Below are 19,086 nucleotides of genomic sequence, written 5' to 3'. Positions count from 1 at the left end.
ACCAAACTTTGCCTAGAAAACTTGTTTGTGCAAACAGGGATGAAAACGAAGAAGGTGTTAAATAAAACAGCGCGAAAATAATATTACGTAAGACACACAACTTTCTTATTGATTGCGATTTTTTTTTTTTTTTTTCAATGCCGTTTTTGGCAGGTGCAGAATTCGCATTGCTACAAGACCTTGATTGGTGCGGCAGTCGGGCGGAATTCAAGGTCAAACGCAATACTTGGTGATATCTGCCATGCGTGACATAGTCTTGCGCGTTCCTAGAGCTTCCTGTGATGACCGCAGTGCGAAATAGTTGCAGCGGCCCTAACTCCACTCGGTGTCCCCAGTTGCAAGGCGTCGCGAACTTTTGTCGAACCGGATTTTTAGGTCGCACTTTCGGAGTTCGACTGGGTCGAACCGGTCGACGAACCTTCGAACTTTTCAACAGATTCGACTGGTTCGACTTTGTAGACAGTGTGGCCAGACCTTGATACAAGCATGTCTAGGTTTGGAAAATTTTTTTTTATGCAAAGGATTATTTTAATTTTGTGAACAGCTACAATTAAAAGAAACTGATTCTAATAACTGAAGAAGTTAATAACTTAATTTGTTGTACTGTATTAACTAAAATAACCAATCAGCGCTGCCCTTAATTCATCCCTTAGCCATCAACATCCAATCCGAAGCCAACTGGCCAGCCTGTCGCGCATGCGCACACTAGTCGAACCTCAATACAAGGTTCGTCGAATTTTCCACTAAAAGTTCGAAAAAGTCGACCTGGTCGAACTCGAACCTCGGCCGGTTCGCGACACCCCTAGCCTTAACTAAGAACGTACTTGTCGTAGAAAAAAAAAAAAAAAAAAAAAAAAAAAAAAAAAAATATATATATATATATATATATATATATATATATATATATATATATATATATATATATATATATATATAAGAAACGTGTCATGATTATCTATTCTGTTCCGCTCTTCTTGAGTGTCTTACGTTGAAAATGACGAGATTCGCTACCTCACGTGCAGGCTTCTCGGCCCTCGAACGCATCTGGAAAGTACAGTACGTTCCTCTACGTTGGTCATCGCCGTAGTCTTATCTCGGACCGCTGCGCGTCGCTGCTTCCTCATATGGACGAGTATGTCCGTAGCGGTATAGTCAGCAAGTTTCTCACAACTTCCGAGTGGGCAGTCACGGAACAATGGAATTTCCGCGCACCGAGTTAGCGCAACAGTTCGACGCAAGCCTCAGGCGCGCGTCACGCAACCTTTCTTGAGTCAGTTTCCCGGCCAGACAAGTGTATACACAAGCAAGCCGCCCGAAGCACAAGATGTAGCCTCGGCGGTTTCTTGGCGAGAGAGGTTCGCTATATTCAAGGCCGTTAGGCGTGTCACGGGGATCGGAGAAAGTTTTCCTCTTTGATGCGTATATTTATAGCGAAAAGGGGGGGGGGGGGGGGGGGGGAGGGGGGGGGGGGGGGGGAGTCCCCTCCGTCAAATTTGCCCGTGTCCTCCACGGCGGCCACAGTGACGGGGGCCTTGAGCATGTTCATCACGTGGGTCGGGACAGTCACTCACAAGCTCGATCTGTTGGCTGTCGGTCAATCGCTCAAGGCCTCCGCTGTTCTTCAGGTCCCGGAAACGGGAAAGGGGAGGGCTGTGTTAGAAATCTTACCTAACTCCGGCGGGTCGTGTCACGTGATAACACAGATAAAACGACGCTGGACGCGGGTATAGGTCTTCGAACGCAAAGTTATAAAACCCTTACCCTAGAGTAAGATCGAGTAAATGTTGGAACACGGCCAGGGATACGAGGGCCCGGCAGAACCGGTGGACAGCATTGGCAGGTGCCGTGTGACGTCAAGTTTGACGAGCACTGAGCTCACCGAAAAGCGAGGAGGACAGTCGTGATTTTGGTATGCTTGGTAGAACAGAATGTTGGTTCAAGTCATGGATGAAGAAAGAATAAAACAATTAAAACTGGCACAACACAACCACATCTTTGAAAGATGTGGTTGTAACGTTGTCCCAGTTTTAATTGTTTTATTCTTTCTTCATCCATGTCGTGATTTTGGCTCGGTGGTGTTCAAACAGACATGGACTGCCGGACGCTTCAACTTTTACAATTTTTGCCGGAGTCGTGTAGCCTCACGATTTATGAAGTGTCTTGTCTGGACAGGCCTCTCAAGCGTCCAATGGGGAAAGATAGCAAGCTTGCCGTTACCTATTAATGTCGTTCGTATACTACAGATGCGAAATCTGATTTTCCTGTTGAACGGCGTCTCCTCCGAGCTCCCACGATGTGATCCGCAGATATGGTGGACTCACGTCATACCCCCTTTTTTTTCTTTCAATCGTTCAAGCGTCTTGGCTGATCTCTCGATTTACCCGTGCTTGCGCAGTTTCTTTGGACAACCGTGCGCAGGTTTTGAGATAGGGCGGGAATACAGCCTGCATTCAAATACAGTGCCTTGTGCCCGTGATAGCGGAGAAGCCATGCTAGCCTAGACTCTTTGTTGTATGCACTACAAAATTGTAATTAGAGAAATTGACGCTGACGTAATGTCCGACCAATTCGAAAATGGCAAGATTGAAAATTTGACTCAACGCCAGTGTCTGCAGCTCGAGCTGTCGCTCCACGCCTTCGACTGAGTTCCTCGGACAGACATATATACAGGTACAACCGCCAAGACCTCGTACTAAAGAGGCAGATAAACAGGGATGTTCGAGTTTCTTTCTTGAATAGGATTCGTTGCGTTCTCCAGGCAATTTTGAAGATCTGGGGTGCCGAGGTCTCCGAGTTTTCGCAGTGAGGTTGATACGTTTACCGACAAGGCTAGAAACTTCTACACCTGCAGGTTGTCCCGTCGAATACTTGACACAACCCGGGCACGTCCGATCAACGCATCAAATCCAGAGCGAGCACGGCCAACAGAGAAGGAAAAAAGACTCCCTTCTGCCCACGACCCACTTTACAGACAGCCAACAATGGCAGAAGCTTCTCGGAGGCCGACAGTTAGCCGAGGAGCCATCGAAACAATGCCGAAAGAGCGCTGAGCCGCAAGGAAAGTTTTCCGTATTTCCCTCGAATGTTCTCAAACAATGCGGCAAGGCGGCCACGCGCGACAACTAGCACTCTGTGAGACAAAGAAAGGAGACGTCGTGCGCGTGTGCTTCCCAGCGATCACGCCACCTCTCTTGATGATTACCGCCTCCGTGCTGAGCGCCGAGGCCGCGAAATAGAAACAATGAGATCCATCCGAGAACCGCGAGGAGGATGTCTCCGGCCAGCCGTCCTTGAACTGGAAGGTCATTGAAGACCGTTCACCGCGGCTCAAAGACGTGTGTTTTCTCTTTTCCGTCCTCGTATGAGACACCGCGCGGCACCCAGCAGCTTGCCCGCCATTGGACGATGCGGGAGCTCGCGTCACGTCTTGCGCAGGCAACCAATCCCCCCAAAAACTTCCCTCTGCAGAGATTTCTTTCTTTCTTTTTTTTTTTTTTTTTTTTTTTGTGAGGATTTTGTGCGTTTGGGAGACCCGCTTTTCCTGCTCCTGCTGTTTTCCCGTGTCTGTATTGACATCGGAATCGCTTCCGTGGCCACGGCTCGCGCGACTTGTGGCGAGCAGGGGGGGAAATTTCACGCCTTGGTGGTGGTGGTGGCGGCGTCGCACTCCGTGTCGCTGTCTTCTCGAGCTCAGAACGACTGCGGGATCTCTTTGGAGGTGCATCTTTCCAGTGGTTTGAAGAGTTTAGGGGTCTCTGCTTGCTGACACGTGCGTCTTGGTTTACGATCGACATGGTCAAGTCGGCGGGACAAGTAAGCGTCACTGGCGTATATTTACGTGAATGATTCACTGATTAAGAAGGGGATTGAGAATTTGGAAAAGTGGACGTGCGCGATGGGAATCTCTGATAGTCGTGTGAGAAAATTCGTGCGGTCGGTCAGAGCATGCTTGAGCAAACATTTTGAAATTTAATCTTGACGATTTTTTATTGAATGGGATGAATGTCCAAGGGTCCAGCGCACCTGGTATTCTTTTGGAGACTTATTTTTGATTAAGCTTAATGTTTGTACCACCCAGTTTAGTATGGACGGGCTTTTGCTGTTTTTTTATTCGGTGGTTTTTTGGTGTTTAGTGTTGTTCTGAAGAAAAAAAAATAAACAGTGTTTTTTGGGAATTATGTTGAAGAATACAAGACACGGTCGTGGGATTCCTTGAACTCCATAGAACATGCTCATGACCCGAATACTTGAAAAAAAAAAAAAAAATACCGGCACCAATAAGGAAAAAAAAAAGCGTTGTTCCTGGAAAACAAAAAAAAAAGAAAAAAGAATGAGCTTCGTAGACAGTGCAGAGGGGATTGTATTCCGAGTGAACGTACAAAATAAGGCTATAGAGGATGCTTGGTTTTTGTTGTTTTTTTACTATAAAATCAGTTTCATTTCGGGGTTGTACTTCTTTTCCCCGATTTTGCTAAAAACCGGCTTGGGGGATAATTTTGGGCGTTTATCATTTTTTACTGAAATCACGGAACTCTATTACTTATAGATTGACTCGTGCAAAACTTAAATGGTGATTATAAATAAAAAAAAAAAAACAAAAAAAAACAGCAACTTGTGAAGAAAATAATTATATGCGCGAGACAGACGCACCTTTTCAAACAGATCTGAATATTTTATTTGCAGAACCAGTGTCGCCGTTGGGCAATTGATAAAAATAGCCAAACGCAAGTCAAAAGTAGCCATTTTATTTCTTTTTATGTTCTTTCAATTATGAGGCTGCATTGGCCAGCTTCCACCTCAAGTCAACACTGGTGACAGTACTGATGGAAGTCGGGTAAGATAAGATAAAGAATAAATACAGAAAAAGGGATGACGAAGGGATGAAGGGCCTTCCGCAGGCGCGGATTTATTGAAGTCACTGCGGGTTTTGGAAGCCCATTGTGTTCTTCTGAAGTGCCGAATACCCTTCAGACTAACTGCATGTGCGCCCACGCTCAGCAACGCATCGTTGCTGCCGTCACCCGACTCCGCCAGGGAAAGTGTCTCGGTCTGTATCAGTCGTCTGGCAACGCGAGTGTTGGCGCGCCCCGCAACCTGGTGCTCAGTCGTACGACCCGTATCATATCCCCGTTGCCCGTCCGCCACTGCCCTTGCTTCCAAGGTTCGTGAACTTGAGTGGAAAGAGTGCACGCTAGACATCGTTTTGTTTACCGGAGCCTCGTTCGGTCAAAACATACGCGGGTTAATTTTAAACTCGAAGTAGTTATGAAAATAAAGCCCTTAAACTTTTTTTTATTGCGTTCTTGGTTGCGCCGGACGCCAGCAGACAAGTGTAGCGCAGCGGATTATATATTTTTAATTACTCGTCCTAGCGAGCCATTTTCCAGCCGGAGTATCGTAACCATACCTCGGCAAACCTCACTAATGAAGGCCCTCACTCACCCTCATCTTCACAGCTGAGGTGAGGGTGAGTGAGTTTCTGAACCAAGAAAACTCATGAGTGTGAGGGTGAGTGAGGACCGTGAGGGCCATGAGGGCTGTGAGTCCGTGAGGTTCTGTGAGGGTGAGTGAAGAGCTGAAGGTGAGTGTGACTGTGAGGATGAGGGTGAGGGGCTGAGGTGAGTGTGGATTTGAGGCTGAATGAGGGCGACCTAAAATGCCGACCTCTGATCGTAACCCGTCTCAGGAACAGTCTATGACTAATGGTCGAGATAGGTATTCGATTGTTAGATTTCAGAAAATTAAGATTTCCCGCCGAGCTGAAACAAGGATGTCAACGGGACAAGCCCCTCCCTCAAAGCTCTCTGCTCGCCATGATTGGTGGGTTTCTCCTCCGCACTCGCCTTTTCTCCAGTATTCACTCTGCTAAAGTGGAAAGAGTGGAGAGCTTTGTAGGGGGGGGGGGGGGGGGGGGGGGGGGGGGAGGAGCCTGTCATGTACATGGCGTTCCTTCGAAAAGAGAACCGTGTTTATTCGGCCCGATTGAATAAGCTATGTATTGCGGAAAACTCGAACTCTGCGAGAGTGTGACACTAGCGGTTAGATTATTCGCAACTCCAACGCCCTATAGATGGAGGGGCGGTATACTTAGATAGCGGAAGAGACGGGAATAGATTCTCCAGGATCTCCGGTGCGCCAGCTCGCTGACGCTGGTCAGTGCGCTAGAAATAATTTCTTTGTCTACAAATGCGCAGCGGTCAGAGCATGAGCATGTTACAGGTGACGGAGATGTTGATGTGCGTTAGGAAAACGAGCAAGTGGATACTTAAAAGCTGCGGAAACCTCAACTTGCGAAGCTTTAATTGTGGAAGGCGAGCGCGCTTGGTGCACCGGCCACGTCACTGTTTGGTGCAAAATTTTAGCTTGGCCATTAGTGCTCTAAAAAGTGAGCCGCGCACAATGACCGTCAAGCTCTGGAACAGCAGAGTTCCGCAGTATTCATGTCTTCGTGTCACAGACTCACAACTCGCTGCTCACCGTCGTGGTTTTAGTGTATTGCAACACGTGATCAAACTGCGCTAAGGCTATTGATAGAAAGTTTTAGGACTGCGTGACCTCAGGCTGCCGCGGGCGCAGCATTGCAACTGGAAGTTCGCGCTGCGCCTTTGAAGCAATTATTTTCAGCGCGTGCCAAGAGCGTTGTTGTGCTCACGGTACCCTGTGGTAACACGCTGAAACTGCCTAATAACGTCATCGGCGTGTTTATGGGTTTTATTTATTGCTCTATTAAAAATAACTATTTTATTATATCGTACATTTGTAAGTAGCAACGGCGCGACTTGCCTCGCTGAAACTGCCCAATTTAATCTCGTCATGAACGGCGTGCAAACAGGTAGCTAATATACAGACGCGCTTAAAATGCTTGGAGCATTTCTTTATTTGCTTCGTAATTACCTGAAAGCAAGTACGCGTATTCTGACTTTTTAAAGTGCGTGGAGCAAATGGTCATGTCCCTTGTAACGGTCTCAAAAGACGCGAACCCATTCTCGATGCCTATTGCTCGACATGTTGCACGTAGACCGTACGCTGAAGCTGTACACTACTAGCGGGAGTGTTTGCCATCACGTTGAGCAGATTGGGCTGGCGACCAGAAGACCAGAAATCCGCAGCGTATGCGATGTACGAAGAAGTCCTATTTCAACGGGCTCACTTTTTTCGTTAAAACTGCTTCACGCACGAACATGCCGACCAGAACCATGCGGTATAATAGCAGCACCAAGTCACCAAGGCCGGCAGTCCCCGCCACTGTCCCCGCGCCGCCGCCGCCGCCGCTCGGGATCTCGGAGGCCATGTCCCCGCTCCTCTGGTTCTCCGTTCGTCCGCGAGAGGGCGAGCGGCGGGCTGGAGTGGCGGTGACCTCGTACTGAGTTGCGGTGAGCGGACGTGTTTCCTGGTTCTCCTCGAGCATCCGAAGCTAAGTGCCAGTTTTTCTTCTTTTCTCTCTCTTTTTTTGAGAGTTGATTGGAAGTGACTATGCGGTAGCAGTATTAGGTTTGAACAGCTGCAGTTAACGTTATAGCGAGTTCGTTTCACACGCACTGGCACCGTTCGAGTTCTCTCCCAGAATGCATCGCACTCACAGAGTGTTGCACGGAAAACTGGACTCAAACGAACTCGCCCAATGCACCGAGTGCAAAAGACTGATTCTGCCGCCATCTATGTTGTAGAAAGAGTACCGACCTCAAACCGAAACTAGGGCTTTTCTGTTTGGAGTGGTGGGTGGGAATGCGGGAGTGCAGTCACTACCAACGTTTATCTACAAACGTTGAACGCTGCAACCTGTGGTTTATAGTTGCGATGACTTCAAGCAATTCGGCTGCCGTAAAGAGAGTTAGTTACACACGGCGTAAATTTCCGCATCTAGCTGTCTACAAAGCAGCTGGTTGCGATCTTTCAATTCTTATAACCGTACACACTGAAGAAAACTGATGATGCTGTCCGAGCAGAAGCTTGATCCGTTCGAGCATGGTATTATGCGTGAACCACTGAAATAGTATTGCTTAAAACTAGTCTGTTGGAATATCCAGCAAAACTTTTCGTGGGACTTTCGATTTTGGTCGTCATTACAGCTGGTGGATAAGGTATTAGCCTTGGTGAAGACGTCGAGAACGAGAGCTTTTTCGAACAAAATACGACGGGGAAAGTTAGCTGACGTAGGTAAATGTTAAACATGATGATGTTGCCCAAGCCTCGAGTAAAGTCACTATGTTTAGCTTTCTCGTATGCCTATTGGACAGTCAGAGGTTTCTGCTGGGAGAGTCTTGTCGACAAATGTTCAATTTTTCACCCGCACACTGATGAGAATAAAAACCTCGGGGGCCGCTGATGCGTTTGTTCTGAGCATTTCTTGGCTCACTGGTATATTTCAGCGTCTCTACGGCAACAGAACGACTTAAGACCTGCAAATAAAGCACGGGTTGTTAATTGCTTCTTTCATGAAATAGCAGACGCTCATAATTCAAGCTCGCGTTTGATTATGTTGCCCGCGGGACGCGATTTCTATCAGACAATCTACTTTTTTTTCTTTTCGGGTCCGCGCAACGAGGTAGTTGGTTCCGCGACGCATCGTAGCAGACGAACCCTCCGTCGTCTGCTCCCGCTCTTTGCCGGACTCGCCGGAGCGAGGCATGACGGGATTGCATTTTGGCGCACGCCCGATTTTCTCGGTGCAGCGGGTGCATGCACGCGTGGGGTGCCGCCGCTGAAACGAACTCGGAGAGTGCAACCACACGTGGAGTGCCTGCCGAAACGAACTCGCTTTACGCCGCGAGTGGGCACGCGTGGACACGAGTGCCGTGAAACGAACTCGCTATTAGTTTCGCAAAGTAGGCTCTGTTTGAATTTTTGGCGGGAAGGGACGGTTTGTTCCCGGTCTAGACATGGGTCTAGATTTGGGTCGGCATGACAAGGGTGGGGACGAGTTGGTGCAGTGCGAGGGGTGTGGGAGGTGGTGTTACCTGGAGGAGACGGGTTTCGGGAGCCTGGAGGTGGCGGCGGAGGTGAGTTTCGAGTGTCGGCTTTGTGTGAAGCTTCAGCAGGTAACTGGGGAATGGGAGGGTAGATTTCGGGAGATTGAGGCCCAGCTTAAGGCAGAAGGAGAGAAGCGGGTGGGTCTCGAGGCCCAGGTAGAGGAGCTGACTAGGCAGCTTAATCATGAGAGGGAGCAGCGGGTCGGCCTCGAGAAGCAGGCGGAAGAGCTGGGGGAAGTATGGAAGGCGGGTTTAGAGGAGCGTAAGAGGGAGTGTGACAGTAGGGTAGAGCGCCTGGAAGGGGTAATTCGAGCGAGTGAGAGTAGCGAGGGAAGAAAGGAGGAAGTGTCAGCTCTAGCGGGACGAACCACCAGTCTGCAGGCTGGGGTCCCTGGTGGTCGGGAGTCCGGCCTGTTGGCAGGCGGGCTCGACGACGCTGGAGAGCTGATTGAACCTCAGCTCAATGGCGCCTTCGAGCAGCAGGCGTCGGGCAGTCAGGTGACAGGAGATAAGTCGCAGGACAAAGGCGCGCAGGCACCAGGGGGATCTAGGGTACTGGTAGTGGGGAGCTCTAACGTAGCACGGGTTAGGAGGGGTGTACATAACAGGGTGAAGGGAGACCAGAGGGTAACCGTAGAGGTCCAGCCAGGGAAGTGTATGGTGGATGCTATGACCGCAGCACGTGAGGGGGTGTGGGATAACCGGGAGGGAAGGAACCTAGTAATAGTTCATGCGGGGCTTAATGATGTGCTGAAGGGTAGGAGCCAGAACCTCGGAAAGCAGCTAAACGTGGGAATACGTAAGCTGAGGGACGTGTCTGAGAATGTGCATGTGGTTGTGTGCACCATTCCAGAAGTTCGGGGGCAGTCCGGGTTAACGGAGAGGAGGGTTGTCGAAGCCAACGGAGTAATTAAGGGTATGAGTCGACAGCTTCGGTACGACGTAATGGAAGTAAACAGAGAGGTGTACGAGGCTGGCTCCCGCCCTTTTGCAGATGGCATTCACTACAGTGAGGCCACGGGTTACAGGGTGGGGGATAGGATGGGCCGCACGGTGACTGCTTTTTTGGGGGGACCGAGGGCCCTGGGGGCACTGAAGTAATTGAAAACCCAACGAAGTCAGGAGAGGCACCCAGGGTTAAAAAGTGGAGAAAACGTAAGAACAGGTATAAAAAAACAGCACAATCAGACATTGGATATATTAACATGCAGGGTGGTAGAAATAGGTTAAAATGGGAAGAGGTAGAGGAGCAACTAAGAAAGGAGGATTTAATGGTGTATGGGTTTGTGGAAACACATCTCAGAGACATGGAGCAGCCACCTTGCAACCCTGACTATGTGTGGGAAGAATGCAACAGAATGGAGGGAACGAGGAAGGGAGGTGGAATTGGAGCATTTATTAAGAAGAATATGAACTTTCAAAGGATCAGAAAGGAGTGCGCCGAACATTTGTGGCTGAAAGGAAAAGTCGCTGGGGAATCAACAGTCCTTGGAGTGGTTTACTTATGGACAGGGACAGGTGCTAAAGAGGAAAACAGAAAAATGATTGATTGCATATCAAGAGACATTAGTGAACTAGGGGAAGGCTCCGAAATAATTATTATGGGAGACATGAATGCCCATATTGAGGGTCTGGATGGGTATACGGACTCAACTGGAAGCATATTACTAGAACTGGTGGAAAAAACATGACTTAGTTTTATGTAATACCAGTCAGAAGTGTGACGGGCACATAACTTGGGAAACTGGCAATCTGCATTCAACTATAGATTACGTACTCATGTCACACAAAATATATGGTAAGTTACAAGTAATGAAAATAGATGAAGAAGGTTCCAAAAGTCTTGGTAGTGATCACAAACGTATTAAGCTGAATTTTGCCAGAGAAGTAAATCCTGAAACTAGACAACATAATTCAAAGCAAACTTTCTGCAGCGACAAAGAGTTGGAAATAGTTGTTGAAAGAATAGAGGCAGCAGTTTCAGGGCACCGGCATACAGATTGGACCTATGAGAGCCTAACTAGGCTTTTTGCTCTAGAACTAGACAAAGTTAAGAGTAAACGAAAGGGGAAGCAAGGACATAGACCAAAAAGCTGGTGGGACAAAGAAGTGAAGCAAGCGATACAAAAACGTCAGGAAGCCTCTAGAGAACACAGGTATTCCAAGCGTAGTGGGGAGTCCGAAACGGAAGTAAAAAGAAAATGGGACAATTTTATAACATGTCGCCGAGAGGCATCCAGTTTGATCAATGCGAAAATTCAGAGAAAGGGTGAGGAATGGATGAGTAATGTAAGTAAGAAAGATAGAAACGCTGCCAAGAAGTTTTGGGAGCACTTGAACTCACTCGGTGAAACAACGCAAGCTAGACAGATGTTCATACTCTCGCATCAGGGAGATCAATTAGAGGGAGATGATGCGATGCAATATATAGGAGCAGTGATGGAGGAGAAATTTCGGGAACGGGTACATGTGGAAGATAGGAGAACCGAAGGAAGTAGCAGTCCAGTTTGTGACATCGCGGATTTTGGACAAAGAGAATGGGAAAAGGCGGAACGAAGAGTCCCTAGTGGCACGTCGACAGGCACAGATGGTATCCCTATCAAGCTGGTGAAGAATTTGGGTCCTAAATCTAAGGCAAAACTAAGGGAGGTAGTGAGTACCATGATAACAAAAGGAAATATTCCAGATGAATGGAGGCTTAGTAGGATGAGTATGATATATAAGGGAAAGGGAGATAAGTCTGATATTAGGAATTATCGTCCTATAACCGTGACACCGGTTATTTACAGGTTGGTAATGCAGATTATAAAGAACAGACTGGAGGAATGGGTAGATTGCGAGGGCATACTGGGCGAATTACAGAACGGGTTTCGAAAACAAAGAAGGTTGGAGGACAATTTATTTTCTCTAACACAGTGTATAGAAATAGCGCAAAAAGAAAACAGACAGCTCTGGCTGGCATTTCTGGATATCAAGGGTGCCTATGACAATGTGAACCAAAGAAACCTGTGTGACATAATGGAGAACTTAAACCTAGATGAAGGACTAACAGCACTATTAAGGAACATTTACAAAGATAACAAGGTGATTATAACATGGGAAGGAAAGGCGACAGGGAAAATAGAGATAAGACGAGGCCTTAGGCAGGGGTGCCCGTTATCGCCTTTGCTGTTTATGTTGTATCTGAGAGGATTGGAGGATAGACTAGAGAAGAGTGGGCTTGGGTTCAACCTTTCTTACAGTAAGCTAGGCCAAAAAATTCAGCAATCCTTACCGGGATTGATGTATGCGGATGATATTGTACTAATGGCTAACAACAGGACAGAGTTGCAGGAATTAATGAGCATCTGTGGTAGGGAAGGAGAGGAATTAGGTTTAGAATTCAGTAGCGAAAAATCGGCAGTCATGATTTTTAACGAGGATGAAGTTGAGAGGCTGAAGATACAGAATATTACAGTTGAGAGAGCTAGTAAATACAAGTATCTAGGAGTATGGATATGTGATGGTGCAGAATATCTCAGAGACCATGAAAAGTATATAATAGGTAAGGGCAACAGAAATGCAGCTGTAATGAAAAATAGAGCACTTTGGAATTACAACAGGTATGAGGTGGTGAGAGAGATTTGGAAAGGGGTCATGGTGCCTGGCTTGACTTTTGGAAACGCAGTGCTATGCATGAAATCCGAAGTGCATGCGAGACTAGAAATAAAACAGCGCGGAGTAGGTAGACTGGCTTTGGGGGCACATTGCAAAACGCCAAACCAGGGAGTACAAGGAGACATGGGATGGGCATCATTTGAGAGCAGGGAAGCGGTGAGCAAGGTAGAATTTGAGGATAGGTTGAGGCAAATGGACGGGGAGCAATGGGCACGAAAGGTTTTCAGCTATTTATACATGAGGAGTGTAGACACAAAGTGGAGACAGCGCACTAGGAAATTAAGAGGAAAGTTTTTGGGCTATAGCGAAGATACGGAAGAGCAAGTCTCAGTTAAGAAGAAAGTTAAGGCCACAGAAAGAGATTGGTGGCTAGAGGGAATGCAGACAAAGACGGCTCTGGAAAGCTATAGATTAAACAAAAGAGTTATTGCCAAAGAAAGCATTTATGACAATTCTAGGGGAAGCTCATTGCTGTTTGAGGCAAGAACGGGTGTTCTGCGAACCAGAACATAAAGAGTGAAGTACCAGGAAATTGATACAGTGTGCACTGCTTGTGGAGAGGAGGACGAGACGGCTGAGCACTTGATACTCTACTGTAAAGGGCTTCACCCTATGCCTACCGAAGACAACGTAGATTTAATAAAGTCATTTGGTTTTAGAGACAGCGAAGGGAGAGTGGATTTCAAGACTGTAGAGATTACCAAGCAAAGATTAAGTGAATGGTGGCAGAAATCGAGAGAAAACTAGGTATTTTCTTATCCACTGATAGCAAGGGGGTTTCATAGCCTCACTTTCTTTGCACTGCGGAGTGAATATAGATTTCACATTTAAATATTCTAAGCTTAAATGGTAAAACAAAATGGCTAGGTGGCGTAAGCTACCGCCCGATCCAAAGGGCTCAGCCGTATTCATCCATCCATCCATGGCGAAGAGAATGCCGAAGTTTGAGGACGTGACGTTACCTGGGTCAAAGGATAATTTAGAAAGACGAAATTTCTTTGTGGCATCTACATTTAAAAAAATATATATATACATATTAATCAGCAAGGAAAAAACGTTTTCTCTTTCGTGCCTACAGGTGTTTCTCACTGATATAAATCCGATATGCGCTTAGCAGTGTCAGTTCTTTCGCCTCTAGGTCACATTGTCAGTTCACTTCTCCACTAGCGTGAAGCAATTTTTTTTCTTTTTTACAAACAACTGTTGTAGCATTTTTTGACATGCGTAATTATTAGAGGCTTGCTACAATTAATATTTATACAGATCGTTAGCTCGCAAACTATTTTGCTACAGTCGTGATAACGCCGCAAACGGACATATTATCGCGAATTTTTTTTTCCTAGATAGCCTTTTTGTTTATCGTTTCATTTTTCACGACAGCGATATCACGATCCCTCTTCTAGTACTTAGAAATTTTAGGAAACCATTCAATTCAGAATAAAGATACTAGAATATTTAAAAACACAAAAAAAACAGCAAAAAAAAAAAAAAAAGACAATCAAGTTTTTTTTATTTTTTTGGAAGTGATCACGTCATGTGTTGACAGATTGGAAAATCTGATGTGCCAACAAATTTGAAGCCTGCCATGTCCTGTGCGGCGAACACTTGTCCCAGCGAACTCGTCGTCGCCGCCGTTTCGGTTGCTGCGAACGCAACCGTCACGAATGTGTGAATCGGCCTTCAACCCCAACACGTGTCCTTTAATGCCGTAGACAGCACGTTCGTTTATTTCAGATTCAGACGCAAGGACCGTAATGGCAGAAAAATTTAGTGCGATCGAAAAGGTAAAAAAAAAAAAAAAGAAATGTGTAAAATATTTTTAAAATGAAATAATTAAAAAAAAAAACTGAAACCGCACACACACAAGAAAAAGGACAAACATGCACACTGTCTCGAAGCACAGCTACTGATTTGATATCGCATCGTCACATTTATGCATCGTCCACCCTCCCCGAAGCTTACCAACCTCCTCGCAACAAGATAACAAACAAGAATGAAATCGAAGACGGCTTTGGCACGTTTGCAACTCCCTGTAAATGGTTGACTTTTCAGTCGAGGTCGATGCTATACATAGCCTAACGAGTTCTACTTTATATCGACTATTAAATCGACTTGTAGGGTCAGCATAAAGTTCGATCGAAAGCGTACATTCGGGTTTTACCAATTTTAAAAATTCACGGTTCAGCTTTGTCCCTTCCTAAAAATCCACAAAAAAGAAGTTTTTTTTTTTTTTTGCGTTTTGTTGCGTTATACATTATAAATGGGCGTTTGAGAAGTACCACGAAAGAGATGGAACTGAGCCAGCAGACTCCATTGTCCATGGAACATAATTTCTCTGCAGGAGGATGCAAGAGCGTGGCTTCCAATAACCAGTAATGACGACATATAAAAAATGGTTCACAAATCGTCACACTTTGCGAAATGCCTCATCGCTCAGGGAAGGGCATATGCTCGCTCATCTCGCAGGGGCCATTGTTTGCGTTCAGGCTCCTTTCAATGTGTTGTGGAGATACACACGAATAAGTCACACCGTTATTGGGGAGTTTTCGCAGACCGCGTTTCCCCCTCCGCTAAGCCCTCCGTAACGAAGAAGTTGCTACTGCGCCTGCGCGCCAACAGCCTTGACTGTAGAGTTCCGGGTATCGTTGCGGGTTGCGGAGGGCCGTTGAGGGACGGCGAAAACGATCTACGAAAACTCCCTAATAATTCGTAACGTATACCGTATGTTTATATAAGGACGAGGAACTAGCAACCATCGTCCAAGCAGCAAATCTTTCAGGACAACCGTTATGCATTCAACGACTCCTCGGCCAATAGCAAACCTACCAAAAGCCGAGGTAAACACCAATGCACTGACAATTTTTTTTTTTAAAGGCAACAATTTAGGTACATTTAGCCGACGCTACGAGCTAATGGACCAATCAATTAAGCAGCGTCAAAAACGCAACTACGCAACTCACTGCCTCTTTTTTTGTTTATGATTGGTTCAGCGAAGATGGGACAGATACCATGACGAACACCACGAGGGTGTGCGTTTTTAGGATGAAACGAAGTCTAGACAGGACAGTTTAAAGTTATAAAGACACAAGCAAGAGAGTGAGAGAAAGAAAATGGACATAGCTCATGTACTTTTTTTTTAATGTTGTCTGTTTCCGCTTAGAAGTACACTTTTGACTATATTTTTACGGATTCCACATTATGTTTAACTTCCATTTTGCCTAGGGTGGCCACCCGTCCCGCGACTCGCGAGACTGTCCCGCATTGACGGCTTGTGTCCCGTGTTCCGCAAGATATTCCAAAACTGTTCAAAATGTCCCGCATTTCACGCCTGTCGTAAAATTCAGAATTTATCTCATGGCGCTGCCGAACAAAGGGGCACGGGGAAGCGTGGAGGCCGCTGGTAATCGTGCGAATTGCGATGGGGGGCTATTTACTACCCTAGCATTGCGGGAAGCGACCGTTGTTCTTCCAGGAGATAGACGCGTATGTGCTGTTGTGCTACTCCCCCAAAAGTACTGCAAAAGAAAATTGCTAGCCAAAATATGAAATATAAATTATTGTAATTATTTTCAAATCAAACTGTGTCAATGCGAAAGGGTTGATGTGAACTATTTTTAGTGAAGAGTTAGCGCCTGTCCTGTTGTCTTTGTGTATTTATTGTCCTCGTTTTGTTCACGCTTTTAACTTTTCAACTCAGTGCGGGCCAACTCGCCCAAACCCAAGTTAAAAGAAAAAAAAAAACCCAAAAACATTGGGCTTTAAATTTGAGTAAGAGTATGTTGGTAAGAGTATATCGACAGGAAACAATAAGCCGAAAGAAGGTTTACAGTTTCTTCTTTACTTTTGATACATTGAGCTCTGTTGCAGTCAATTTTGATGTTTTATACTTAGACACATTCAATAACTTACTTGTCATTAAAATTTAAAAAAAAATATATATATATATATATCACTGGGTGTGAATTATTTCAGCTTAATGGCCGCAATACAGTGTACAGGCGTATAATATGCTTTCAGCCACATATCGTGGTGTGCGTGGTAATACATGTCCTCTAATGTATCCTTCTTAGATTCCGCAGTTGTAATGACACTGACCCCCCCTTTCCCGGTCAGCGTGTCCCGCATTTCATTATCAGGAAGGTGGTAACCCTAATTCTGCCGCCTCGGTGGCTCCGAGGCGAGAGAGCCGGTCTACGGATCCCCATGTGGCGGGTTCGAATCCCGGCCGAGGTGCCCACAATCTGACGGAGGCTTATTGCGGAGGAGGCGCCGTGTAACCGAGCTTTCGGTTGCACGTCAAAAGATCCCCGGGTAGTTCAAATTAATCCTCAGTCCTCCGCTGGGGCGTGCCAGGTGCCCGTCCTTGGTTTGGCACGTAAAACCCCCAAATTTGACTTTTGACTTCCCTTTTTTTTTTTACATATTAATTCTTTTTCGCGTGTTTATTTTTAAAATTTTCTTCGCACGTACCGGTTCTTCCTTTATCCCTCTCCCCCCTTTCCCATGGCGCTAAGTATACAAGCTCGGTTAACCTCCGCGTCTTTCAATAAACCATTTTCTCATCGCAAGATTCTACTACACTCTATATAGCAATAGCCGCTCCAGAAAGTCGAGTTGTTTGACAAGGCATGGCGGCAGCCAATTAGCCAGCGAGTGGGAAGAGGTCAAAGCTATTTCTCCGGCTTCCAGCGCGTGCCACGTTTTAAAGAGTCGGTTGGAAAAGAAAACAACACGGGGGGTAGGCACGGGGAGGGCGGCGACCCAGTTCGATAAGCGGGTCGTTTTAATAGCGAGCAACGCCGTCGCGGTGCCGTTCCGAACTTGAATAATTGTCCCGAACAACGCCTTGCTTACGGAATGCCGCGTGCTCCGACGAGGTTCATTGCTCCTCCACGCTCAAGGACTCTCCCTCTCTCTCTCGCCGTATAGTTAGTGGTCCAGACCGCACGAAAACAACCAGTTTTTTCGTTTTTATCGGCGAAGAGGTGATCTCGCTGTTCGTTCTGCCAATACGGGGAGCAAGTCGTCTGCTTCCTGCGCGGGAGTTGCGATGACGTCATAAAGGCGCCGAGCTCGGATTGGCTTGGATTGGAAGGATAGTGGGTAGACCTCAATGCTAGATGCCTCGAGGTCTACCCACTATTTTTTTTTTTTTTCAATCAGCCAATAAGGGCTCGGCATTCTGACATCATCGCAAGTCACATGACTTGTGATGATGTCAGAACGCCGAGCTCTTATTGGCTGCCTGAAAAAAAAAAAAAAAAAAAGCAAGAAGCAGACGAACTTACACCATAGAGTTATTATAATGTACGCTAGAGGTTCAACTGGCGCTAGTGTCTATGCAACTTCCGTGACGCAAATTGAAGCAGACAGCAACCAGTCTACTTTTGCGGTGCTCCTGTGCATTCCTATGGGAAAACTCGCGTGCATTTTGTCTCTTCGCCGAAAAATAACACGGAACACTTTGGTTATTTGGGTCGTACCGAATAGCATGTACTTTGATTAACACTGCAAAAGTGTAATTGCTTTAGTTAGCGCATTTTTCTTCATCAGTGAACGATATTTAACTTCGCTACATTTCAGTTCCAAACGTGTGTTCCGCAGCAGGTGTGTAAAAACAAGCGACGATTCAAAGCAAAATTACAATCGAAACGAACATAGAGTGCGTTCAAGGCTCGCCAGCATTCCGGTGACGCTTGTATATTGATAATATGCCAATCCAGTCACTACATGAAAATGATCCCGTCGTGCATGAGCGGATAAAAACCTTCAAAACGTAGAGAATAAAGTCCGTGGGCTATGAAAAGTGTCTCTTCGTATTGTTGTCTCAGCCGGGCAGCTTTTATCGCGCACTTGTTCTCAAAGATATCGAGCGCGCGGGTGATATTTCGAACGTAGAACAAGCAGCTTCGCCCAGGGCAGAAAGAATAAAGCGGTACTTACTTATTTAAAATCGGAATAGATTATGTGGTCTTCAATTTATTGCGATCGTACATGCACTGCGAGTTACTGATCCAGTGTTGCTGCGTAGTTCTCGCCGCCGCTCTTGATTTTCCAGATGTCCTTCGTTCGTTTGGCATGTATATCCCCCATGCTGGAAATCGCCGACACCGCGTTCGCGCTAACAGCGACCGACAGTGCAAATAAATACACGTACGAAGCCGTTTTAGCACCGTTTTTAATGCGATGAATTCAAAAGAAAAACGCCGTAACTGACCAATTCTTTCGTTTGCCTGACTGAGAAATGTTCCAAGCTACCTAGTACGCACAAATTATTTGGGTTATTTGCTCTTATGATCGAGAGCAGAGAGAAAATGCACTCACTTTTTCCCATAGAAATGCATTACCGGAAGTCAATTTTGGACTGGTTGCTGTCTGCTTCAATTTGCGTCAGCACACTAGCGCCACTTGAACCTCTAGCGTACATTATAATAACTCTATGACTTACACTACGCATAGG

At 46.3% G+C, this 19,086-nt stretch overlaps 1 protein-coding gene across 1 annotated transcript in view; it reads left to right on the top strand.

Moving 5' to 3' along the window:
• Positions 1 to 3,552: 3,552 nt before the first annotated feature.
• Positions 3,553 to 19,086, top strand: part of LOC8035160 (glucose-6-phosphate 1-dehydrogenase) — a 32,377-nt gene continuing 16,843 nt past the window's right edge. Inside the window, exon 1 of the mRNA XM_040499652.1 lies at positions 3,553 to 3,813. Coding sequence (XP_040355586.1) covers positions 3,793 to 3,813 — 21 coding nt within the window. The 5' untranslated portion in view covers positions 3,553 to 3,792. The remainder of the gene's footprint in view (positions 3,814 to 19,086) is intronic.

Source organism: Ixodes scapularis, unplaced genomic scaffold, assembly GCF_016920785.2.
Source record: "Ixodes scapularis isolate PalLabHiFi unplaced genomic scaffold, ASM1692078v2 PGA_scaffold2__306_contigs__length_199485367, whole genome shotgun sequence".
Lineage (NCBI taxonomy): Eukaryota > Metazoa > Arthropoda > Arachnida > Ixodida > Ixodidae > Ixodes > Ixodes scapularis.
The sequence above is the reverse complement of the archived record's forward strand: the minus strand, read 5'-3'. Positions and strand labels throughout refer to the sequence as shown.